The 27630-nt window shown below is 36.3% G+C and overlaps 1 protein-coding gene across 1 annotated transcript in view; it reads right to left on the reverse strand.

Moving 5' to 3' along the window:
• The window catches only part of GPHN (gephyrin), a gene marked incomplete at its 3' end in the record, with an annotated part of 180068 nt that overhangs the window by 102769 nt on the left and 49669 nt on the right, over window positions 1-27630 (reverse strand). Inside the window, exon 4 of the mRNA XM_010287600.1 lies at window positions 10760-10852. Within this exon, the coding sequence (XP_010285902.1) occupies window positions 10760-10852 (93 nt within the window). The remainder of the gene's footprint in view (window positions 1-10759; window positions 10853-27630) is intronic.

Consider the following 27630-nt stretch of genomic DNA (forward strand, 5'->3'; position numbering starts at 1 on the left):
TCGGAGCAGAAGACAGGGCAGCAGAAGGCCAATACCCATGTGCAATCAGATCGAAAGGACAATAAGGAGGCAATACATGCCATTCAACTGATGGGCAGGGCACTAGGTAGTCAGTGTCAAGCAATTAGCTGGTCAAGAGGTAACGCCAGACAGTCAGGCAAAGGGCCAAGATTTCAGGAGGACAACGCCACACAGCCAGCAGGTAGAGAATAAAAGAGAGTAGTGGATGCCAGGCAGTCCCCAGACAGGCAAGGCAGCAAAAGACCAAAGCCCATGAATAATCAGATGCGACTGTCAGCAAGGACAAAACATAAGCCTGCCAACCAGCTGGCAGGGCAGCAGGGTGGCAGCGCTTTTTCAATAACTTAGGATAACATGAACAAAATAGTCCCAAGAATCTAGATGCTGACCCGCTGGTACTATCATTAGATCAGAGGGAACCATGAAAATCTACAGGAGAATAGCAGACAAATGGAAACAGCGCATGAGTCTGACCCTAGCACTTGGGGAGGCCATGGGACCTTCCTATTGAACAAAAATATGAGAATCCACAAGAAAATCAAACAAATGGGAAAAATGTGTCTAAGATCTTTTTCTGATGATGATTAAAAAAGCAAAAAAATACTAGCAAAGAATTAGTTTGGAAATGATTGAGTGGGATTGAAGATGTTGCTTACCCCTCTCTGGAGCCCACATAATGGGAATGTTGGGAATTTCTGCAGCAGAAAAACAGAAGAGAAAAGGGATTTCTGACTCCCAGTTCAAGGAAAGCATGTCAGTTTAGGACTGGGTAACCTCTTTGGGCAAAAAATAAGAATTCAGTTGAATCTTTGCCCATCCCCAGATACATGCCTTTATTGAGGTTTGCGAAAAATTTAAGAAGCCCACATCACTTTCATCTCATGACATCCCACCCTTATTCCCCAAAACCACACTTACCTCTAGCACAAGGTGTATAAGAGGGGAAAAGGGATGGTCTTGTGAGCTCATTCCCATATCCATTGCAAAACAGCTTGTGAAGATGAACAGGAGTACCCATTAGCCACTGCTGGCCATTTGTGAGATAAACTGAAGAAGTCATTAACTGTTAATCACTGGTGTAGGCTGGTGTTTGAATCTGGCTTAGATACACCCACACTCTAATGAAAAGAATTAGTCTTACGAGTCTTGTGGGGTAACCCTCTTCTATGGCAAGAGTTGCAAAAGTAAAATTTCTGAAACTTATCAACACCTTTTTTTACCTTGAATCTCCTCTTCTCTTTAACTTAAACACTCTGTTATTTAACATGGTTGTTTTTTCAAACAAATTAATCCATGTTTCAGAACTCTTAGCTGCTGCTCTATTTCAGAAACATGTAATGAACTTTGGAATGTAAGAACTGAGAAAATCCCAGCAGTAATAAAATTCAGTAATTTAACTCATCTGTCATTTCAGTCATGAGTCTTTTTATTCAGTACATATCTTCCTAGTAACTGAAAGTCAACAAATCAGGAATCAAACTTCACTATTTCTGTCCTCTTAGGTCCACACTGTGTATTTATCTGCCTGCACATTAACTTCTTACACTGAAAACCTACATCTCACTTTAATAATGCAATAATATGCAACAAGAAGCCAACTCTTCCCTCTCCTGCATAGTGTAGAGAACCTTAGATGCAACAAAGGAATCATTAGTTCTGCTGTGCACTGCTGAATTAGGATTTGGCAAGGTCACAGACAAAATCCATATGAATTTGCCATGTACTCATACACAACAAAGCTTTTAAGGAATACAGTAATAATAGGCTAAGCTGATGGAACATTATTTATACTGATCCTCTGGGTTGATACCACTCAGTTGCCTTTTAGCAGAGCAAGGCGCAGGAATAACAGAGGCTAACATAACTTCAAATTTAGAAATTGGGGTCATAAAATACAAATTTCTTCCATGTCCAAACTTTCCTGTATCAAACACTACTATTTGGGCTTAGAACAGAATGCCAGGAAATTTAGGCAGAGAAGACCAAGGGATTTCCATCCTATGATTAGTAATGGCATAAACCAGCCAGGAATAGCATATACTGACTGAACCAGAGTAGATAATTAATATCATAGAATATGAGGTACTTAGAGCATGCATGGCAGTTTTATCAAATCCTGTGATTTTGTGGCCAGCAGCAACTACAGTTAGCTGCACTACATCAAGAACAAAATTGCTAGCACCTTCTCTCCAAAGGGAGACCTTTCAAGGCTCAATGCAAATGAACTATGACAAACTGATCTCAGCGAACCATAAGCAAATGTTTATTTGCGGAAGAAAAGATGGACTTTTGAAATCTGGTGAAAGTTTAAATGCCAATAATAAACAATCATTAGTAGATTATGCACTATTAATTTGGGTATTCTCAGTATAAAGTAACTAGGAAAAAGAATATATGCATGAAGTGACAAGAAGCTAAAATATCTGTGAATGGCCCAAATTAAGGTTAAAAAGTAATTACATTCTTTTCCATAATTGATAAGACTTTCATGCCTGAGTGTGATGATAGTCATTTTGGTTTTCTCTTCTGGTACTTATACTGAGTTAACATTTTGCTAAAGATTCACTGCTTCACATGGTAGCAATTAGCAGAAGCAGGCGAAGCATCAATTAATCCTAAGAATAACTGCTGAAGACAGCTGCTTCCCAAGACTCTTCTACTTTCTTTCCACTTAGTGGCTGGAAGAGCTCCTATACAGCAGGCAAGGAGCAAACGAGAAATTCTCTACTCTTTAATAAGTATTAGATTTAATAGTGAGTCATTTTGCTATTCTGATGCGCTTATATCAAAAGGACTAACTCACTAAATTTTTAGATACATCTTAAATCCGAACTAGTATTTGCCCTCTAGTTATCATTTCTTTAAGCTGCCTTCACAGAGAAGTCTTCCTAACGTGTCTTTACATTTTTTGGTTAATTTTCTCTGTATTAAGCTTTTATTAAACTTTTTGTAATGGACTATGACCAGAAAAAAAAGACACATTAAGGGCAAGAATTGCATAATTATAGGACTGACAGTGTTTTCAAGATTATTTTGCCTTAACCTGAAGTTTCTCTATCATCTGCTGTGAAGATGGAAATTATTTTTAGAAATGCCTAAAAGGAAAAAAATTCCAAAAGTTCCAAATTGAAAATTTTGTTATGCAAAAGTCCTATGGCAGGCATATTTTTCTCCCCTAGTTACAGAAAAAGAACTGCAGGATCTACCCACTGTTGCAGCTACACTGCTAACAGCAGCCAAGCCAGTTAATTTAAACTAACAAAGAGATGTCCATATGAGCCGTGGTCCCTACAGTGAAAACATGGCTAAAAGGCATCAATAATGCTGAGAGGATGAGAACCGTTCTCTGTACCCTGATAAAAAGCAAATTATAACCATATTGTTCTTCTGTGTCTATTTTTGAAAGTATTTGGGATCACTCGGATATGAACCATTTGTCCACCCACATGGTATGCTGAGTCTTCTTCCAACTTCCATTCTGAAATTACCTTGGAATAAAACACTTAAATGCAAAATTTCAGATAAAAAAAGCAAGATTTCCTGGCTCATTACTGTGGCTTTGCTTCTGATTCTATGAAACATTCAAATCCCTTACTGACGTTTTACTACAGTTTTCTTCTTTTCAATAGAGCTTCCAAATATTTTATGCATATTTGAAAGACAGAAAACCAAACTTCTATTTGCTATTTGATAGTATTAAGGAAAGCTAAAATAAAGCAAATAAAAGTCGATCCTCAAATGGGCAGAAATACCCAAGTGCTTACACAGAAATTGTATTAGTATTATCTTTAGAATATGATGGTCAGACACCTTTACAAAGAAGGTTAACAGATTAGTTAAATAATTTAAAAGATCTTTGCCCCAGCATCCTCAGCCAGTATTACAACAGTTTTGCGTTTTCAAAAAAGAAACAGAGAAGCAATTTGTGTAATCCTTTTGGACGCAGGAAACAAAATTGCTTATGCATTTATTTCAGGATCTATTTGATTCAAACTATCTTCTCATTTAACATATACAGAACATAAGGCTAGATCTAATTTGGCCTGCCGCACCTGACAACTCATACATACCATCCATGACTTCTGTAAGAAGGCCAAGATAACCTGCGTTTTGTAAGACGCCTCTCCCACAATCAATCGCTTTTGATTTGACAGGATTAAAACAGAGAAACCAGCTCTTCTTTAGGGAATTTGTTTGTGTAATTAATCTCTCATTGTTAAACAAACAAACCAATCCAAACACCTAAAAACCTTCCATTATGATGATCTTAGACTTTTCTGGCTCGACCTCCCTATCACCAGCTATTGTTACAATTCTCTTTAGCAGACTAAGAAAGCCGTTGGTATCTAACATTATTACTTCCCAAAGAAAGTACAGGTAAAAATCAAGTTATTCCCCAGTATTCTTTATGATAAACTAAACAGAGTTGCGTAACTCTCACAGGAAGCATCTCTACTAGCCATCATACATTCTTTTTGACCTTTTTCTATATCCACTGTGACATTTGAAACTTTGTAAAAAGGGAATGTCAGAAAAATATGCAGTTTTCCATTTTAGACACATCAATCCCACATACAGAGATAAAAGTATCCTCTGTATTCCTATTCCTTTTTTTGACCCCACCATCTTCATACTTGTCTATGCTGGGAAATCTAGACAGAAACAAGCTGAGAGACGTACACTTGTTCAAGCCAGTATCTCAGCTGGATACACAGACAATGAGACACATTCAAAACTGTTGTTTATGTAGCAGAATATCAAGACTTTACCAAGCCCTCTTTACTTATCAAATTTAGCATTTTTCAGGAATGTGCTCTCTGCACATATTTTCTTCTCCCTTTGGGGGTTTTCTTTGGTTGGGAGTTTGGGGTGGGGTGAGTAGCTTCTTTTCTTTTTTTGTGTAAGCTCTGATATTCGAGTAAATGGAGCTGAAATAGGATCTGGCTTCCTTCCCTCTCACATTTCTCACTATAGCTGTACTGGCAAGCTTGCGGGTATTCCCATGCAGTGACTGCAGTTGATGATAGCTCAACCAGGCTCTTCAGTGATACTGGCATGTTACCAAGTTTTCTCGAGAAACTCAAACAAGAGAGGAGAAAGCACACTTTTTAGCACTTTGTAAGTCAGCTAAATCAGTTTGGAATTTCCCAAGACTCAGGTACTACTGTAACCTGACAGTGTGCTGTGTAGCGCAAATAATCTGTACACTGCTGCTTCTTGAAGAAGCTGGTAATAGTTGTCTAGTGGAGAGTGTTCTGCAACTAAATATACCAATTCTGCTGTAATAACATGCCTTCCAAATATGAGGTTTAAAATCTAATTATAGAATTTTTAATTAAATTAGTAAGGCACACAAATATATTTGGATTTTTATAACACCGAATACAGTGTTTCAAATAATATATTTTTTTGAAAAATTAAAGCGGCCTGGATAAAGACCTAATCATATAAGCTAGGAACTGTCTGCAGGACTAAGAAAAAGGGAATAGTACCTTACAGAGTTACTGATAAACTTCTAGCAGAGGAGCACAGAATTTGGAAGGAGTCTGTCACACAGCAGTCTATCCTATTTAAGCATATTTGTTGCCTAGATGCACCTGGCAAGGTTTCATAATTCAGACCCTTTAGGAGCAAGCTGTGTTGGAAACATAATTTTTGAAGAAATATGGAGAACCTGAAAAGGTCTGATGGCAATTTGCAGGATCAGACATCATACATACACAGCACATTTCATTATACAATAGCTCTACACAGAAATCAAATTTATCAGGGAGTAAGACCTCCATCAAGAGATATGGAAAACTACAGTCTTAAGATAGACTACAAAAATAAATGTCAAAAAAGGTTACTGAATTGGAGGGTACTTTGAAGGATAAAAAACTGAAACAGCAGCCTGGGTAATTCGAGGTTGTATGATTTCATAGTATTCCTACCACAAAATGACTAATGTCCCAAGTGAGATGAAGACTTCATTCCCCCTCACTATGGAGCCATCCTGAAGTGACAGCTTGTAAAAAGAAAATTAGTTTCTTTCGGCCCAGAGACAACACTAAGGTGTTTTTGGTATGGCACTAAGAATAGCTGAATACTGCTGCTTAAGAAGAACAGAAGTACTCCCATAGCCAAACCGAACAATACTAGAAATCCTGCTAGTCTGGAAAGGCACCATTTGAACCAGGGAGGATGAAAAAACCTAAATATTATTTCTAGTTTAAATTCTCACCTATTAAATGGAAGTTGTGATTTGAAATGCCTCTGTGGATTTGGGTTAATCTGCGTGGAACACATGTGGCTGTGAGAGTATGGCTATAACATTACATAACCTGTTGTGTCCCAAGCATCTTATTTCATTAACAAAGTTGAAGGGGAATCAAACAGAGTACAAGAAAATTACAAAAATAGAGATCAGGAGGGCTGTCAACACTACTTGGGACAGAAAAATGGAAGGATACAGGCATTAAAATAGTCTGTAGAATTAATATGGAATTTGAAGAAAAAGTCACAGTAAATTCTAAGGAGAAACTTGGGAAACAGCAATAGTGAAAGATACCTTAGGGAATTGGGAAAAGTCAGGTGATATAAAATTTGCAATTGGTAATGATTATAAAAACACTGGTGCAATTTTGAATTGAATATACAAAGACTTTATATCACAGCAGAATAGAGACTTTCTTCTCTCCAGACATGGCTTTTGTGTGGCTAGGTTTGGTGTATTTTGATCATTCTGAGCATGCATTTTTTTTTCAGAAAAATGCTGACAAATAGGAGGGAGTAACAGAGAACAATGATTTGTTTTCATGGAGTACAGAACTTTGATGAAAGACTAAACAATATGCATGTATTGTCACATTAAATGAAAACAAGTATGTGTCTAAATACATTTAAAAACAGTCTATAAATATTGAAGAATATAATCAGCAAGAGTCAAAAGGAGCATTTGTAATTTTTCCAGAGCATTGGAAAAGAAGGAAGACTGTAAGGAAACCTCTGTCTGGCTTTACATGATGGAAAAGAGATCTTCTATGCTTCTTCTAAAGTCTTACTTTAAAATTTTGGGCTGACAATTATCTGCAGTGTGGCCGAACTATTTGTGAACACATAGAGCAACACAGCTCAAAGATGTCAGTCGAGGCACAATAACTTCACTTCTGTTGCTATTTCTTGTAGGGGGGCAAACAAGACTTGCAAGCCACACTAGAGATAAAAGATAAGAAAACAGCTAGAAGACTCTGTTAGGGGCAGATAAGTGAATTTTTTTGATGTACAATTTTGTAAAAGAATAAATGTAAAAATAGAGAAGACAGAAGACAAAATAGAAAACTGTGCAGAGCAACTATATACATGAGATTTTTCTTTTCTCCCTTGTATTGACCAACAGCAATAGAGAAAATATATTTCTATATCAAAGGATACTTAGTGATCATTAAAAATGCTGCCACATTATTTAAATATTTTCACAAAAGTTAATGTATATTATCATTAACATTCTGTACGATCTGTAGCTGTCTACCGCTCAAGTATTGTAGTTCCAAGGAAAAAAATGTTTGCTTCTGGAAATATAAACCAAAAGTTCCCTAATTTACTTTGTCCATGTGTAAAGCCCTGACCTCTGTCCACCACCAAACACTTTTTAAATCAAGCAGCAGACTGTATGACCGCTTCCAGTATGGATTTAAACACAACCCCCATAAATTATAGGCAAAATAAGATAGTCAAAAAAGTGTGGTTGTATCTACAAAATTAAGCCTACACTTTTGTTTTAAGTCCAAAGGCGAATGACCATCAACTGCCTGCACAATAGATGAATTACAGCATCCACTAATAACATCTACAAGACAGTTTCCGTCAAATTCAGCCACCCATTGGGTGAATTTTATTTTTTAAATACCCACATGCATTTCATCACTTCTGGTCACATAGACAAGAAGGAGAAGGATATTCACACCGCTTAATTCAACTGACCCTCGCCCCTCACAATATGAATCATAGTAACCAATTCAAAAGCTTCTCCACACCCACGGGCTAGACCGAGGCTATAAATTTAGGGACCAGAGATAGGTAAGGAAAATCAGATATTGTGAATATCCCTAAAATAATCTATTCCATTATAAGAAAAAAATCATTACACATCATTGAAACAACTGTAATAACCTTTTATGATTCTGATATAGTGTTCAAAAGGCAAAGTGAGTGGGAAAACTAAGTAATTTTTTTTGAAACTTAATCATACATTTCTGAAGTTTCAAGAAGTTATTTTTAATACATGCATTCACTAGGCACTTAGTTTCAATTTGATCAATAGTTACAAAATTCAATTAACATTAATTCTTTGGGCTGTAAATACTCCCAGGATCTAGCTTTATCTTGTACGGTACAATAGCAGTTACGTATCTGTGCTCAGAAAAGAAAGAAAAAACATGTTTTCTATGAGTAAGAACAGGAAGATTAAGGAGAAGCAGGACTGAATCATTCCAGCTGAAATATGACCTGATGGAGTACTCTCCCTATTCTCAGGAAAAATGCTAGAACGTCTTCCAGTATCAAATTCAGTTATTACCAGTTTTAAAATCATGTCTTAAAGATGACATATCAATAGCACAATGATCACATCATTTCATTATCAGTTCAGCAATGAGAAGAGAGTTTGCTGGATGAACACCATACACAGAAGAGATTAAAACCACTTTCTACATCAATGCAAGTTTTCCTGAAGGCTTGTTATTGCGTATTTCATTTTGACATAATGAATTTTTCCATCTTGAATTGGCTGTCTCATTGACCCAAAAGGCTTAAAATATGGGGCCAAAGCTTATGCTTCTTCATATGTTTTTGTTATGACACATACCAGCAAACTAATTTTCTTCTCTTAGCCTTTGTTTGAATGAATGACCTAATAAGCCCTATGATAAGAACAAAACTTATCATTGCCACATTGTAATGAAAACTGGGATTCAATCTCTTCACGGTGATTTAGGTTTAGCCTTGCAAGTTAATCCAATTTAAATGAATGAAAAGTGAGTAAACACTGTGCTATATAAATTCTTTTTAAGTACGGGAATAACTCGACAGTCAGAACACTTAATTCTGTTATAACCAACCGAAGTCTTGCATACCTATTACATTTTAAAACAATGTATTTTTTGTCAATACAAGTTATTAATGATTTTTATATTAATGTGTTTTATTATAGAGTCTAAAGACAGTAAACAACTCAACACAAACAACTCAGATAATTTTTACAATGGCTCGCTGCAACATCAAAACCAATCAAACAAATCATTGCCACCTGTCTTAAATAATCAGTTTGAGGAACAGCAATGAAGCAATGTAAGGAAAATACTGGGTGTTTATGAGCAGAGTTCTCATTTGTTTATTTCTTGTCCCAAATGCTGCTTGAGACTCTGTGGCTGATTTTTGGTACTGGCTGCAGTGCTTCCTCTGGCACTACTGCCAAGGCTTGACTCTGCATAAAAGTAATAAATCAGGAAAATGGATGCAGAAACTCAGCCCTGCTTCTACAGAGTGCTGAGAATACAACCTTCAAAACCATGAAGTTAGTTTGCAAGTAAGAGACCAATTCAACCAATACACTTTTCACTTTCGTGTTGCTTTAGCAAAGTGACTCACAGACCCTTAGGTTTTAGTTACTTAAGGTTTCTAGTAAATAATCTAAAACATCAGAAGGAATGTACAGGAGCATTTTCTTTACATGTTTCTTTAGTTATACAAACATTATACAACAAATGATTCCTAGTGAAAAAAAGTTAAACTGCAGCCATGGCTGAGAAAAAAATTTGTAAGTAAATAGCATTGGAGGCATGTTATAATGAACTCAGATCAGCTCTAAGTTGAACGTCTAAGCAACTGAAAACTTATATGAGCAATTAAGAGAAATCTAAACATGTTATATTATGGAAATTAACACTTCAGAGACTCAGTCTTGATTCTTGATAGCGAACATAAGCAAACAAAAAAAAGTCTGTGATTTTAAAAGTTAATATTAATCTAATTTGGAACCACAAATACCAAAATAATTCAACAGCAATCACACAGTTATTTCATATTACACCTCATGACCATGAGGTTATTAGGTTAAGTTTCCTCCCCGCACCCACCCCACCTGCCCGCCCCAGCTCCTTACAAATGGGATGTAACCAGATTTCCTGTGCAATATTTACTGCTGCAGGTCACCTCCATCTCTGTGCCTGTTTACACCTTTTTGACAGCATGGTGTCAAGCAAAGCAATAGTAGCTTTGCATAGAATTTTTCCCCACTACTATCTACCTCTTACATTCTAACCTATAATGCAGTAGTTGTCAATGCAGTAGCCTGCTAGGGAGAATTAAGGGATCTCTCTTATCCCACTTTTCCTTTTGCAAGACAAAACAAAACCCACACACTTTTTTCGCTTAGCAGCATTGTACTGCAGTGCTAAGGAAAATTATGCCAAAACACTGATAGAATTTTGTTTTGGAAGGGGACTGGAAATCTGTTATACTATGGCACATCTTAGTTTGAAAACCATTTTGGGTCAAAATCCAAGGTCAGAGTAATTGTAATGTCCTATTGCTTTTTCTGCTTTAAAGTTGTATATCATTTAACCTGCCCAGAGATACTGCAAAGTATTAGGAGGAGGAAATTTCAGAGGAAATTAAAAAAAAAAAATCATCCCCCTCCCCCAAACTCATACACTTCTACACCAAAGGGCAGACATTTATTATTCCAGGACTATCTCACCTCTGGAGTGACATCTCGTGGTGCAAACCCTGTTCCTCCAGTTGTTAAAATCAAATTAAGTTCCTTTTCATCACACCAATCTATCAGCGTCTCCTGAAAGAGAACAGGAATCCTGTCAGATCTAACAAGTAATAGGTGCGATACAGTTACCTCAGAAAACAGTTGAAGACTTGAAATGTCTTAAAAACAGAGACATACACAATAAATGTGGGGAATTTTAAAATCACTCATGGCTTTTTATACAAAGATTTTTAATTACTATTTATAAGCAACATATGACAAAATGATTCAAGTATCCATCATAATATTTTTGGAAATGGAAACTGAAATTCTGTTCTCCATCTCTTTACCTGAAATGGAAAACAAGAACTCACAGTTATTCATTTATATCACTGTTTATTTTGATTTTGAGATATAATGCTTTGACACCCGTTAATAGAGTATGTGCATTTAATTCAGGTTACATGGTTGATTCTTGTTACAGTAACTTTGGTTTCTGTGCTCCACTTTTTACCAGCCTGAAAAAAGTAAGAACCACAAATTTTTAAGCTTATCTACTAAAAGATGCAATAATAAACCTGATCCAGCAACACAAAAGATTATCTATAATCATCTTTTCTATATACCCTACAACATCTCAATAGGACTGTGTACACCAATTCCAAGGCTGGACTAAGAAAGCTTAATAAATCTGTCATGTAAATTCAGTAACTTACAATACTGGAGAACTCAAGATACTAGAAAAGTGTTTAATTTGATTTGCATTCATTTTTTTACATAACACTTTAGTTTTCAAACTGATTAAATTTGACATAAACAGTAAATTTATTTAGTCTCAGTATGATTATATCACTTACCTTTCATTGTCTACTGTGGGCTAGTACAGCAGCAGACTATCTGCTTGGAGCTCAAAATTAGCTGTGTTACGTGAAGTACACTCACATATTACACAGTAAAATATCCATCTGCAGAAATCAGTCAGATCAAGTACTTACACAGCTACCCTTATTCTAGCAAAGAAACCTCATTCTTTGAAAAAGTTTAGGACCCATTTGTGTTTCTGGAGTATTATATTGGGGAGGAACGAACTGTTTTGGTGACTGTTGGCTAGAAGCTTATTATTTATCATAAAATTAGATCTGAGCAATATACCGATTCAAAAAGCATACAATATTGTTGATGGCCATAAAACTGTCCAGAACATTTTAAAAAGTAGTACCAAATTGGATTAATCTTCAGGTGTATATTCTGCAGGCTTAGCACTGCTATGTAACTCCAAATTAAGCAAAAGCTCATATACAGCCTCTTCCAAATTGCAGGCAGCATAAACTTGCATCTGCCTGCAAGCCCCAGCATGCAAATGTATCCAAGAACTACTTGTAGAAGTAGCAAAGCCAAAGGTTCTGTCTTTATGGCTCCTTTCTTTACTCATCCCTTCCACTTCCCCTTTCCCTTTTGCGTTATCTCGTCTTTATTAAAATCACATTCACCTTTTTACTCTCCTGTTTGGAGGACGGCATTCTACTTGGGTGGGCTGTAAATTACCAGAAGTTTCTGGTGATACGAATATTTCAAATAAGCTAGAGAAAAGAACTACATAATGTCTCAGACCCATATATAAATGAACTTAATAAAAATGAATTAAGTCTGACTTTTGACTTATGTTTTGAAAAAATATGAATTACAATAGTAAAAAGCATTTTTAAGTTTTAAAATTGTATATTTCAATAGCATAGATATGCATTAGAAAAATTATTTTAAAGAGGTGGCATCTTCTCTATTTTATCATCTGGAAATATACTTGTCTTGGCTTCCAACAGCCACAAATTTCAGAGAATACTTGAGAGAAGTTCAGTGTAAAAATCGTGTTTGGCAAAGTTATGAGCTTAATATTGTATATATTTTTAACATTATTATCATCAAGAAAAATTTGTCCGTATAAAACAGGAGTGAGAGATTTTGTGGGTTTTTTTTTTTAAATGAAGCATTTATCTTTAGTAAAATAAAACAAAACCAGCCAAACTCCAACTGGTTATAGAGAAAAAAAATCCTTCCTCTGTTCTCATTTCGCTACAGTTCAGCAATACTCCAGTTAACAGGGAAAAATGTCATGTGATAGCCTACAAAAAGCTAAAGAAATCAGTATACGCCCTAACTCTTCAAGTAAACTGAGCAATAATTAAATGCCTATTACTGCTATTCCATCAGTGCACCTAGGCAAACATACAATTCTCTATCAAGTTCCAGTCATACTAGACACACAAGCTTTCAGTAAGAAGACCTTTGACTATGAGGCAGTAAGTTTGGGTTTCATTGTATTTTAGAAATGTAAATTGTACCACTTAGAGCTTGTAAAACCATGGAAAAAAACTGGAGACTGATATTCAGCTTATTTACTTTCTAGCCCACAAAACTCTGTTCCACAAAACATTCTCACTGACATTTTAAGTATCAAAAAAAAGGAAGCACCACCCTGATCAATTGAGGACAAAAGGCTCCTCATATTCGCTTTGCTGCTGCCAGCAGTCCAGCTCTATTCTCCACTGGCTTTGCATAGAACTGAATTTCCTGTGTCTTCAAATGAGAATTCCTCTAGGCCAGGGACCTGATATTTGTCTTTACTGATGCTATACAAACAGAATTATTATATAACATTTCAACCAGGGAAATTTTCTTTAAATAATTTTTGTGCATCTTTCTCTTCTATTGTTTCATTGATGATAAGCATTCAAGACAAAACCAGACTAGGTCAACAGGTTATGTAAATCACTGTCACTCCATTCAAGTCAATGGAATTACGCTGATGGATACAAAACATAGTATCTGGCTCTGAAAACAGTACCATTATTGAACTACTACCAAATTTTAAGAAGCCAGAACAAAACTACACCCCGCCAGGAAAAAAAAACACCAATAAATAGCTTGCTTAATATCCTAAAATAGGCTTTATCAGTTATTTTCTAATGTCAAGGTAGACAAGGAGAAATGAAGTCACTACAGTCAATTCCTCTAGACACGTTTTTACTTCAAAACCACACAACTGTGATTCTAATCTGTTCCGATTTCATTGAAGTCCTAGAATAATTACATTCATTATTATTTTCTGCGGCACAGAAATAACATGTCAGCCCAGTTGTCTCCTTAAGCTTTGGATTAGATCTGGTGCCCTGTCCTCTCTCTACCTCTTTCTTTGTATTTTCTCTTTTAAATACATTTAAATTTTTCTCATTTAAATGAGAAAACCTCGGGTCCAACATACAATTTATTTCCAGCTCTTGCTCCAAGGAACTCTTGTTTCAATCAGTCCCCTCTCTCCCAACTTGGAACTACTTGTTCAACTTCCTACGCACTGTGCCATCTTCAAATTATTTCAGTTCTAACACTGCTCCTCAAAAACTTTGCTTATGATCCTATTGAATTTTCTCATGACCAGTGTTGATTTCACCAGTGCAGAAAAATCTTGCCTCATTCTTTCTCTTAGTCTTTCACGTGTAAATTAATTGATTTTAAGGCCAATTAAGTTCATTAAGTCATGGAAAGAATGCCTACAGTGCATGGCACAGTGCAGAGACCCTATGTTTCCTGCAGATACACGCTTGCAAATTCGTATAAGCACCATCACATTAAAACACAATAAGGCCAAAAGCTGTACAGATGTATTCTGTGGCACCACACCTAAGCTAGTGCTACCTGACATTTCAATAAGTGAATGGCTATCACACTTACAGACATATTTCCCTCTGTGGAGATAACTTAAGCATCTCAATGTCCAAGATGCAAAACTGCCATTAGTCTGAGTTGCAATCCAATGGGCAAGTCACAGAACTTTGGTCAGTTCCTCCTGTATTTAAATTTAATTTATTTAAAATAAATTCTAGGACTCAAGCATCTCCTCACTTAAGCACCCAGCCTTGATCTGAAGGATTCAAGAGAGAAAAAATATATCATAATTTAATTTGGTAGGTTTTTCCAGCAGCCATTCATGTTTGTCATTAAGTATTTGTTGTATTTCCAGTAACCGTTTCTTACTAATAATTTCTGTGGGATAATGCTGCCCCCATGATACCCAAGAAACCTGCTCACAAAATGCACAATGGTCATGATTAGTAAAGTGAGGGGTTTTTTTGTAACTTCATTAATGTACCATCCTCTAATCTCTGTGAGTGAGTGAACAGGAGAAACAAATAGGGATTCCCTTCTAGAATACATGGAACAGTTCCCTGATCTTTGGAGATAACTGAGGTTTGTGGCTTACTTATCTTAGCAAATTTTTGCAGTCTGTTGCAAATAATGCCTCATCATGGTCATGGGCACGTTATGTTTCTGTCCTTGACTGCTGCTTCATTTAAGTAATGGAGTAGAGCAGTTCTACGTGTGTAATTAATTATTCCCTTTTCAGAGTGACAGAGGCATCCATCCATTGACACAATGTTATGAAGCACGCTGTTAGCCAGGAATTTAAACTCGAGAAAGGTTGCAAGACTCCTCCAGTCCTCTTACTGCTACTGTATGCTACTCTTCCACACAGATCTTAAGACTATGAGTAATACCCTTAACTGGGCATAAAATGGTCACCATGGATCAGACTAAATGCCTACACAGAAGAGCCGAGGTCTCGAGGACTGTTCCTCTTCTATGATACTACAGTCTCTATGGTATTTCTTGTCTGTCTTTTTGCCCTGTTTTTGCCATCACTTTGCTCCGAGAGTGTGTTAACAGTCCCATGTGTATATGCTTCCGAAATGATTAGAATACATTCCTGCAAATCGGTATCATGGTGCTTATGCCTGGGATTAACACATATACTTTTTTTCTTATCAATATGTCATTTACTTCATAATACAAAGATTGTAAAAATAATTCTCAATACGTATGCATACTTTTCATACACCTTAACCATTGGAATGTGACCTGTGCACTGTTACCATTTAAAACATTCCTTAGGAAAGACTAGGGAAATGCTAAAAAGAATATAAACAGGCAGGTTTTTGTAAAGAATCCATACAGAATTCTTCCATTCTATATTCAATATTGAAACTGGTTAAGTAATTCTATAGTTAACAAAGATGTTCAGTATTTTGGCACATGCTAAATTTTTCTAGCACAATGCAAACTTAGCTATTTCTCCTTATATGCACCACTAATCACATATGAAGGACCATTTAAAATATGTTAAAATTTAATTGAAGTTGCTGAACAAATATCAATGTTAAATATGAAATTATGAAACAATATAAATTTATTTACATCAGACTTTTAAACAGAAGTTAGTATAAGCTGTTTTACAGACATGCATACTGTACAGAAGTTCTCAAAACAACATTATGTGACTGAAAAGATCGTTGTGGCTTCTGGGAAAAACTACTGATAGTGCTTAGAAATGCAAAAGTCCCTATTCTCCAGAACAGACCTTCTGAAAACTACAAGTTTTTATAAAATTATGTAACTTCTGTATTTGCAAATATATTTGCAAATAAACCCTGTTTAGGAAAGTATGTTTCAAAATGCAAGGAAAAACCGTAACAATATGTTCTTAAAGCTGTAATGGTAACTTTCCTTAGCAATCCAAGTCAAATAAGAATTGTTGTATAAAAAGCCACATTAAGTATGAATTTAATTTTCTTTCACACTGTGTGGTCTCACGCTAAAAGAACTGAAAGGGTGTCTGAGATAATTTTCAGTTATGATTATCTAACATCATAATGAAGAAATTATAGTGAATGAGAATATGGAAGAACATATCAAAGAAGAGAAAATCTGCATAGTTGCAGATTTGCTAAGAAAACTGTATGTAATTTTGACCACCGAGTTTCAGGAATACAGGAATGGGGACATTAAGATCTCTTAACAACCTTTATTAGTCATGTGGCTTGAACTACTCTAGACCTCAGCTCACTAAAGATTATCCCTGATACTAGGGCATGAGAGAGCATAAGTAACTGCATGAATCAGAAATTCACATCACAGCACACAAATACAAAGCCGGCAGCGAGGGGAAGATAAAAGTAACCCCATTGTTCCTCATTGTTGTATTATTTAGGAGCTTGAATCTTCTCTATTCAGCTGATCATGACTTGTCCGTTAATTTGAAAGGGGGAATCAAGTACTGAAGGACCATGCAAGAACATGAATACCCATAAAGCAAAGGCACTGAGGAAAGATAAAGAGCCGAGTTCAACATTCAGTTTGAAAAAGAGGGGAGGCCTTAGAAATATTTATATAGTCTTGGAATTAATTTCATATTTTTTTCCCTATTTCTTGTGAAGGTTTATTTCTTATGCTCACAATCTCATTGCTTGAAAGCTTCGCTGAAATGCAAAGGCATGAAGATATTCTTATGTGTGGAGCAAACAACTTTGCAAGTAATCAATCTTAAAATCATTTAAGAATACCAGAGAATGAAATACTAAAACACCAGCAAAACATGCTTGACATTTTCTATTACCTCCAACCCTTTTTTCCTTCCTGCACCAAAAAAGGCAGAAAGCAAGAGAAATATTAAGATTGTGTTCAGAGTATAATCACTGTAGCCAAGAGACTTGGATGAAATGCATCTCTATGTCTCTAAATAGATCTTTTCATCTCTTGGGATTTTACTGAACATAGTCAGTGGTCTTTTGAAGATTCTACAGATATATTTGCAGTTTTCAGCAATGCCGTCATTTTACATTGTTGTTTTTCTAAATATGGTTTTCTAAATACTAAGCTAATGCATTAAAAGAAGTTGTGAAAATGCAACTGTTTTACTGAAATGCAAAACTAAAGATAATAAAAATGTACTCTCTAAATGGCTTACTTTTTAAATGGAAGTTTAATTATAGGCATTTTCCATTTGAAATAAATTACAGCTATCAAATATTTCAAGGTTCAACATACCTATGCAGCCTGTAACGTAACCTTTTTAAAAAAAGTACTTCATGTCTTCTAAAAGCTACTATTCATTATAATTATCCCTAAAGCAGAAAAAAAAAGTAGGCACTGAAGTGCAATCCTTCACAGAGTTCATCTATGCAAATGAGTAGGAAAGTCAAGCAGAGAGATGTGCAAACACTGAAGTGTTTGCTGGTAAAACCACCAGGACTAGGACTGCCAACACTGAAGTAGTCTGCTTTTTAAGGGCGAGACCGGCAAAAAAAATTCTATTATTCTGAAGAAAGGTGAAGACAGTATAGGCCACATAAAAGATTGACTCCACAAAATGAAAGTGTAGTTTTAAATGTCTTTTGCTGTTTTCCTCTCAGAAAGACAATGGAGGGATTCTTAAATCAAGCTAATTACCTTGGCATATTAGTCTTAGCATAAACAAGAAAAACTGTGATTTTATTGCAAGACTTAACAAACTGAATTAAAATCTACAAGTGGATCTAGATCAGATCACCATGTGTGGCAAGGCACAAGGTTTGTCTCCTCCTGTACAAAAATCTGTTCCCATCTACTGTTGGTACCACTGGTATCCTCCCAGTGTGCATGCTGGGGTCTTGAAATCCCAGCTACCCACTGGAAAGGACTGGTCACTCCAACACAACAGCATTCCTCAGATGCCTGGAGGAAGGGATGGAACTTATGAGTTGTCAGAAGAGTCAGAATTAGTATTTTCCAAAAGTTGTTTCTTGAAAAGTTGTTTCTTGAAACAACTTTCCTCTGCACTCTGAACTTGGCAGATATGGAGTACCCATGTGTGTGGGCATATATGCAAACATGTTCATCTTTAAATAATAAAAATGTACTAGCAAAAGCACCAGAGTTCATGTGTCTCATTTCTGTCACATATAAAAGATTTCTTTCTAAAATACATTTAATTACTAAAATAAATATTACAGCAGTTATAAAAACTCTATTTTTTTTAAGAATTTATTCGAAACCAATTAAAAATTAAAGAAAAACATAAGGTCTCCTTTCCAGTATTACTTTTCCCAGTAAGAATCTTGAAATCTAATGTATGTTCCTCCGACTATTCCTACAAGTTAAAATATCAATTGGAATGAAAAGAAAAAGAAAAAAGCATAACACCACCTAAATTAATTAATACTGCTCACTAATAGTAATTAATAATAATAATAATAATAAATTAAAGCAGCACTTCAAAGACCTGTTATCACAAGATACAAATGCTTAGTTTTGGAGACATAAAACTTCAGATTAATTGTGCAGAACAAGGTGGCTTTTTCCATATTTTCTGCCCCTTTGCATTCTTTCATGTTCATCTAAGGTTGTTTAAAAGACTGTTTGCTTTGGGTTTTATTCTCAGAATGTGAAAAGGCAGCTTGATATTACACATAAGTCAGTAACTTTCTAAAACTAGAGTTCTTTACAATATTTTATCTATGTGTATCCACATCTACAACACATGTATCTCACGCACCACAGATCAGAAGTTTCACTGAACTTTGCTGGCTGTAACTATGCCCAGATAAGCTACACCTTAATCTTACCGAAAATGTATAAATGGCAAAGCCACAGAAAACCAACTGTAAATTTCTTTGAGCTGCCAAGACAACACTAATTGCTTCAACTCTACGAAATTCGTAAAAGCCCATGTGTCATACATGCAAAGGTGATATGTCTCAGAGAACTCCAAGTACAAGCACGTAAGAATCGTATTTCCGTAATAGCTCTCACAATTCACATAATCTGCACTTCTTAGAAACTATACTTGAAAATAACCACTTGCAGAATTTGTATCTACGTATTTGCGTGCAGAGACAACTACATCTCCAGTTTAAGCCAGGTTAGACCCTGCATCTACTTCTTCTGTTTAATGGGCAGGAAGTGCAGTGGATTAAAAAATTACTACAAGGCTTCTGTGATTAAAAAAACGACACTTGAGGAACCCAGCTGTGTAAAGAATGTTTAAACTCAAATGTTTGCTTTTCTGTAACTATGAAGTTTTAAAGAACAATATGATTCTAAAAATGTAATTGATTCTTGCAGAACTCAGTTCAGTTTCTAGCTTCATTTTCTAACAGTAAATACAATCTTACATGTTACTTCATACACTTAGCTACAATTGTGCAAGACATTGTTTCTTTTTACTTTTTAAATAATATTACAACTTATGTAATTTCAAATTTTGGTGTAGCTCTCAATGGAAATGGCAAATTGAACAGAGTGAAAATATTCAAATATCTAAAAAAAGGTTAGGATGGGGGGAAAAAAAGTCCAGAAGAGAAACCATTAGAGAGACAGGGAACTACTCAGTGTAATGCAGTTTTGTGGTATAATTTCCCCACGGCTGTATCGTTCATGCGTATCATCCATAGAGTCAATGAATGAAACTGTTTGTAAAATAAAATCTACTGCTTTACCTGTGAAAATACAGTAAAGAAAATTTACCTACCAACGAACGGCTGCTGTACTTTGAGATATTTAGTCCATACATATACTCTAAGAGCGGGTGGGCTCGTGGCCTGCCCTGGAGTGTCCCGGGAGGGGCAGCCTAGCTCCTCCCCTCTTCCCGCTTGCGGCATGACATACAGGGCAGAGTGCATCCGCCACCACTTCAGCTCCTCTTAAATGCACAATCAAACCTGAAAGAGATTCAGAGAGAGGGGAAAGGCAGGTAGGAGACTAATGTACATGCAGACTATACCACTCAAAGAACACCAGTTACTGACCAGTAACCTTTCTTCTTTGAGTCTGCATGTACATTACCGCAATGACTCATCTGAACAGTTACCTTTGCCTTTTACCACCCAGGAGAAGGCCTGAGGACTCCCACGAACAACTGCAGCATCACTCCACTGAAGGCTGAAACAGCCCTGGATACTATTAGACTAACATAATGCCAGGTGAAAGCAAAGACAGAACTCCAGGTGGCCTTACGGCAAATGTCCAAATACCATACAACACAGACACTAAGTTTTCCCAGGGATCTAACAGGATTTCCTTTGGCCATGGAGGGGGAAGTTCCTCGAGTCCACACAGAGCCAGAAAGCCACCTGAACAATCGTTGTGTGAAGTCAGCTGAACGTCTGGATATTCCCACAGTGCAACAAGCAAAGAAACAAACTAAAAGACTTGGACCTGTTAAAAGAAATGATAGGGTCCTTACGAAATCACAAATGTGAAGTATAAAATTCAATCAAAAAAGAATAAGATCTGGAAATGAGTACTGGAAGACTAATTGCCTGGCTGGTCTGGAACTTTGGCACCACTTCAAGAAGGAATTTTGTATGAATGAAGAACGGATACTCTGCCCTTATAAAGGTAGTATGTAAAATGGCAGCTATAAGGACCTGTATACTTCAGCAGCTGGCTGAGAAAACTGTCACCAGATGTGCCACTTTCATAGACACAAGCAGAAGGAGTAAGAATTTAAAAGCTCGAAAGCAGAGAAGTAACCACTACAGTGCAGTGGTTTTCCAAGACTATTCAGTCACGAACAGTTCAATGCATCCTGACCAGCTCTGTTAGGAAGCTATGAGTTGTGAGCTGTGAAAACATGAGTGTACTCAACCAGAGAGAGCAACCTGGTACCCTCACCACAGTACACAAAGGAATCAAAGGAACTGCATGTAACAAATAACCTAAAAGAGCACAGATCAAAGCAACAACAAACACATAGTACAGAAAATACTGTTTTCTTACAGAGTATGCATTTCTAGATGATATTTTCATGCTACTGGCTATCATTACTCTGGAGAGTAGTGAGAACTGACTAGCTTGGAGATTCATCAATGTTTTGACATGGAGGGTCCTGAGCTTGCCCCAAATTGAAGAGCCAGGGAAGAGCTAAAATACAATGCCTATGGACACTACAAAAGAAATTTCACACAGCAACATATGAATACACGCACTGTCAGAACAAGGTGAAATTACCTGAAAAATAACAAGTTTGTCTTTACTGAGTATTTCTCTATATGTATGGCAATTCCAGTAACTTACAATCAATATTACTCTAAAAGGAAAAGAAGCATTTTGCAAACCTAATCCAAGCAAAATTGCTGTATGGCTTTATTAAGCCAGGCAGCTGAACGAGACGCCAAAACAATGAGTGTATTTTAGCAAAAGCACATGCAGTATTGCAAAGAAAATTACTTAGGTCCTCTAAAGAATACCCTAAAGAAAACGGCAAAAGTAACTTGTATCCTCACAGAAATTTCCTTGGGGAAGTCTAGTTCATCAAATACTAAAGAATACACTAAAATGGGCCTGGATGGAATCTCAGTTATTCTCTCTCTCTGTCCAGTTCAGGATTATTTTGTCATTCTTTACAAGCACCTGTCTATAAAACATAATCTTAAAGATTAGTAAATGTTTTACTTTTGGACAAATGACACCAGAAAAGCAGGTGAATAAACTGGTTTAAATGAAAATCCAAACTTTTGAAAGTGTAGAGATTTGGTCTAAAGTATCACTTCTGTCTTACAAAGAACTGTAAATAGAGTCAAAGCCACTTGTATCAGGGCTCACCATCTTCTGTATGCAACAAAGAACATTGATATGTCAAGCAAGTAAGACTGTGAAGAATCAGATCTACATTCCAAATTTGAGTTAACTCTTCTGTTTAACATGGAAGCCTGATAATCACTGTAGGATGAAGAGAATTTACATGCTACCAAACTGGTGGATGAGTGCTGAAATAGCTGCTAGATGTTATACTAGGCTCATGAGCTTCCAATAACTCTAATATTCTAGAGTACTGAGAAACAAAGCCCTCACAGAAAATGGATTGCTCCTGAAGTGAAACCATTTCCATTTTGCAGCACATGTAAAGGTTATGGACTGTTTCTTACCCTGAACCAAAATGTTCTGTATGTTTAAATAGTCAAATACATTATTACACTTTACTGTATGAAAACTGAGGCCTGAATGATGCATGTGTCTATCGGTCCGAATGACCAATGTGAGGAAAAAAGACAGAATGACTAGAACAGACGCTCACAAGCTCCTGAATTCCAGGCAGCGATACTGCTCAAGCCAGAATGGAGTGACTGTGGTGACTCTGACACTGCATTTTCTTAACCACAACAGAATAACAGTATTGGTAGACAAGCAGATCTCTGAAATGCATGATTAAAAAGACATCTCCCTACCAACTCATATGCTCTTCCCCTCTAGAGAAGAAATCTTTGCATTTCTTGATGTTATCAACCACAGAGTAATCTTCGGTGAATAATACTGTCAATACAACTACCTATTTAGATATTCCGAGACATATCTGTTAAGATGTCGCAGTGTATTTTGAAGATCCTGAAGCTAACAGATTGTAACAAGTATTTTATGGCAAGTAGAACAATTCCATAGATGGAGTCATTATGTAATGGATGGATGATGACACCTCTCTCATTGCTCATGCAGTGCACTATGATGGTGCTATTCACCCAAAAATCATTGTTCTGATCATCAGTGTACGGATACAGAACAGCACTCCAATTTTTCCTAGCAACGTTTACTACAAGATGCCCCTCTTTTGCAACAAAGAGCCCATCCTTACTGACACCTCTACATATTTGTAATGGATCCCCCTAACAGCTGAGAGATTTTAAGATTACCCTTCATCAGCTATGTTCAGCCTCTAACACCTAATTATAATGCATAAATTAAATGTAAGATGTTTCCAGCCAACCAGTGCATATACAGGCCATGTGACCTAGCAACTAAAGGCATGATCTTATTGTGATCTATGATTGTCCTGTCCTGTTCAGATTGTTTCAGAGAAATGTTCTTTTGCCCTGGTGAAGCCTACCAAGCCAACAATAAAATCTCTTTCTTGAATATAAATCAGATGGGAATTATGTATGTTCACCCTTCTACCATAATGCAAAATAAAAAGGTATTTTATATATAAAATAAAAAAATGTATATCCTTCTGAACTGACCGAGGTAGAGACACCTTTGTAAGAAGTCTGCCTAATTCGATAAAGTTGCTGCAAATGGAGCAAACAAAAGCTTAATAAAGCAACTGCTTCATAGAAGCAATGTATCTCAATTTAGTCTCAAAGTGTTAACGAAGCCATAGAGGCTAATTAGGACACGAACAAAGTTCAAAGCAATACATGAAAAAAGCTGAAAAAGGTGATTCTGAGCAGAATTGTTTGTCATCTCTTGTTTTTGTAAAGACATACGCCAAACTTCACTTGACAAAATTTAGGAATCATAAAAGAAATGCTAATCACTACTGTCAGAATGAGAGAAGTATAGAATGCTTTCTGCTAAAGGAAGAGCAATCCTGACAAATGCTTGCAGTGATCATATTGAGTCTCTTGACTGCTGCAGAGAAAGTCTTGGTATATTGAGAAATGTTCTCCAGTCCCACGATTTCCAACACGCTCCTTCTATCTGCAACTATTTTCCTGTGACTGAGAGTTTTCAAACAAACACTACTAATTCCAGAGTAAGAAACACTTGCAGTACACATGTCACCTATACAGGTACTCTTTGCACATAATCTTGAATGAATGATGGCTTAATTAATTAGGTGTTCTGACAACGAATATATTTCTACCGTATGCTTTGTTGCAAAAGCATGATCTGTGCCAGAACCGAAAGCTGCAGCACTGAAGGAATAGTTGTCGTCAAGTGAAGCCCTTAGCAGCATCTGCTTCAAGAGGAGTTAATGATTTATAAACTCTTAACTACTTAGCACAAGATAAATCAAATCTTAGTGTCCTTTTTAGTAAAAGTTTTTCTTACAATTTAAATTCTAAATCTCAGGTGATTTCTACTGTGCTAATCTTAGCAGTCATTTTTCACCGAAGTAATCTTTTTGAGGTAAGTATTTCAGAAAGTATTTTTCAAATTTATTTTGAAATTGCTTTCACTTACTTTATCTGAAGTTTATATTAAACCTTCATAACTATCTGGAAGACGACTTTATTTTAAATGTCACAATTAACATACAGATATCGCAATTACCCATTTATGAAAGTATAATGAATATTTCATGCCTCTCTCTTCTCTTGTTTCCCTTGAAAAAGAATATAGAGAAAATACATATACAATTTCTTCTGAGTAGTTTTCCAAAAGGATAAGCAAGGAGTCTCAGTAATTATGGAAATGTTTATGGAGTACAGTTGTAGGTACTGCAGGTCCTAGTGAAAAAAGTGCATTCCCATTGTTATTGATGTGCTCAAATCAGACAGATAGCAGAGGTTACGCATACCACCTGCCTGCTGCTTCACAGGAACAGAACCCTCCTTGCTAAAGCACGAGTCATTCCTAGAGCTATGAAACCATGGAAAGTCCTCTGGACTAGGAAATACTTGTTCGTTATTTTAAAGATGTAAGAAGACACACTGGTAACCTTTATGAGAATCCGGAGTTATTTATATACTTCAAAAAAAAGTTGTATAAGAAATAATGAGTCTTTCCGACTTTCACCCACTTCACATGCTATTATTCTAACATACGGTCTGTTACATGAAAATGTTTATATAAGTAAATTTTGGGGTTTTATTAATTGCAAAACTTACCTTTCTGGACATGTTGAAATCACATTACAGTCATCTGCTTAATGAAACTTAGAATAAAGATATCATCACAATAATTAAAAATACCATATTGCCCCTTTAAAAGAGTTGTAACATCTCCCACACATTCTACTTCGAGGATTATGATGTATACGTTATCTCTGGACTACTACTACTTTCTCTTGCAGAGACAACTGCCACTTTAGTGCTGAAGAGTGCTGAAGAGCCTACAGAGGCAGCAGAGTCATTGAGATAGTATTTGCAGTAAGAGAGAGTAGGTGGAATTAGTGGATGAAGGAAAGTATGCAATAAATTTTATCGGTGAGCAAGAACTGGGCAATGCCCTCCGGAAATTAAGGACCACACAATGTTCTATTTATAATATTGTAGGGATCCTGACCGGGAGACCGCTGTACATCAAGGAGTTAGTGATCCATGTAACAGTTCCCCTGCAGCTCCCACAGCAGGCTGTGCTGTGCTCCACGTCCAGCGTGGTCTTCAGGTCTGTGTCATGCTGCCCAAACCCCTTGGCCAAAGGATACACTCAGCCACCTCCTTGTGACTGAGGAGCCGGTAGGCAGCTCCCACTCAGTACTGGTGATTACACTACCAGCGTGGCCCTTCCCTTATCTAACAGCGTAGCAAGAATTTCTTATGAGTGGAGAAATCCATTCAGGGACTGATCCAATGCTGCATGAGCACAGAGTTCCCAGAATCCGAAGGGAGTAAGATTTATTTGCTATCTATATTCCTCCTCTTATTCTGCCTTATTAAAGCAGATATTTTATTAAGCCATTTGTTTCTTATTGAGACCCAGAAAGAACCTGGCACCATCCCTCCCTCTCACCCGTCCCAGTGCAGAACAAACACAAACCCAGAATTCCCTTTTCATGTCAACACTCATCACTTCTGACTCCACAGAAGGAGAAGCCCTTGCTTTTTTCTTGCAATTACTAAGCAAGTATTTTCTGTCCTGTAAGAGTTCTCTCTGCAGGCCTGGTAATATCTGTGATATTTGAAGACATTAAAAAGCAATCAAATATTTTTTTCTTCTGCTAAGAGTTATAAATTTATAGTTAAATATCAGGTCTACCAGGAATCCAAAAATTCTATAGCAGCAATATTCCAAGAGCTTTTACATTTGTACCCACGAATCTGAGCACTTTATTTGACACTTTGTCCACTTAGAACTTTTAGTTTTGGAGCTGTAACCATCCATACCAATCAACTCTAAAAATGCAGCCAATTTCCAAGCCACTGTAGCTATTCCTTCCCAATTGTCACAGATCATTTAGTAGTCCATTAAGTCTCTAGCTGCTGTTTCAGCTTTCACTTCTAACTCCAAAAGCAGAGATATTTTTAGTAGGAAACTCTAAGCTTTATTTGTCTGTCACCCAAATATCAAAGTACCTCCAAGATAACATCATGATAGCATTGGCTACAGCAAATATATTTCATTGGAATGAGCATACAGCTCTCTACAAAAAAACTCAACTGTACAAAGACATTTTTTGTCAGACAGCTCATAATTTTCTATCTCATTCTTTGCATTTTGGGAAATTTGAGTTTCATACAGCTTAGCTTTGAACCTTTAGAAATAAGTCTAATGATAATTATGATAAAACTGCGGCAACAGAAAAGCAGACTACCACTTCACTTAAATATACTCAATCGAAGGTCATAATTAGCAAGTTAACATCTGGCCATTCTCATTTGCAGTACTCACAAAAGAATACTATTTTGCTTAGGAAATAATTTCAGGCTAATAGAATAAACAGACTTCACCCCTTTAGGCTCCTTTTATTATAATGAATTTTTTATAGGCAGATATTAAATTTCTCACCAACTGATTTGTAGAAAAATTTTCATCAGTAATCTCTGTTCTTTGGATAGATTTCAGTGTCTGACTGAGGTCTGATAAGAAAATGTTTAGTTCTTTTACAAACTCTGTACTTTGGATGTTACCATCTGTTCCCTGCAGATAACCTAAGACGGGGGATAGGGGTAAATCAGGTTTTCATGGGGAGTTTTGCATAAAAGAAACAGCAATGATCTCGAGAACCATTTTAAATTAACCTTTCCTAGAAGGGACAGCAGAAGGACTGTTTATACTGCACTTTCAATTTCAAATTGATTTTGTTATTTTTATTTTTTATTGGCATTGGTAAGTATTATCCACCCCGTGTGTAAAACACACTTGCTACTTGGATACTATTTGTCAGTGAGCTTGATGCATTGCATCTTATATTTTGAAACCTACAAGCTGAAGTGACTTATGTGAAATACACTAAGTGTGCAGTCAGAGAAAAACTTGTGCCCAATTTGTTAATTTTGAAGACTATTAATTAAAACAAAAAAAAGAGATAAAAATTGAAGATAGTTGATCATGTGTTCATTCCATGTTTCAAACATACTCAAAATACAAAATTATAAGGATAGTTAGAACTAATATTTCCTTTG

The sequence above is a fragment of the Phaethon lepturus genome, unplaced genomic scaffold, assembly GCF_000687285.1.
Source record: "Phaethon lepturus isolate BGI_N335 unplaced genomic scaffold, ASM68728v1 scaffold875, whole genome shotgun sequence".
In the NCBI taxonomy this organism is placed as follows: Eukaryota; Metazoa; Chordata; class Aves; order Phaethontiformes; family Phaethontidae; genus Phaethon; species Phaethon lepturus.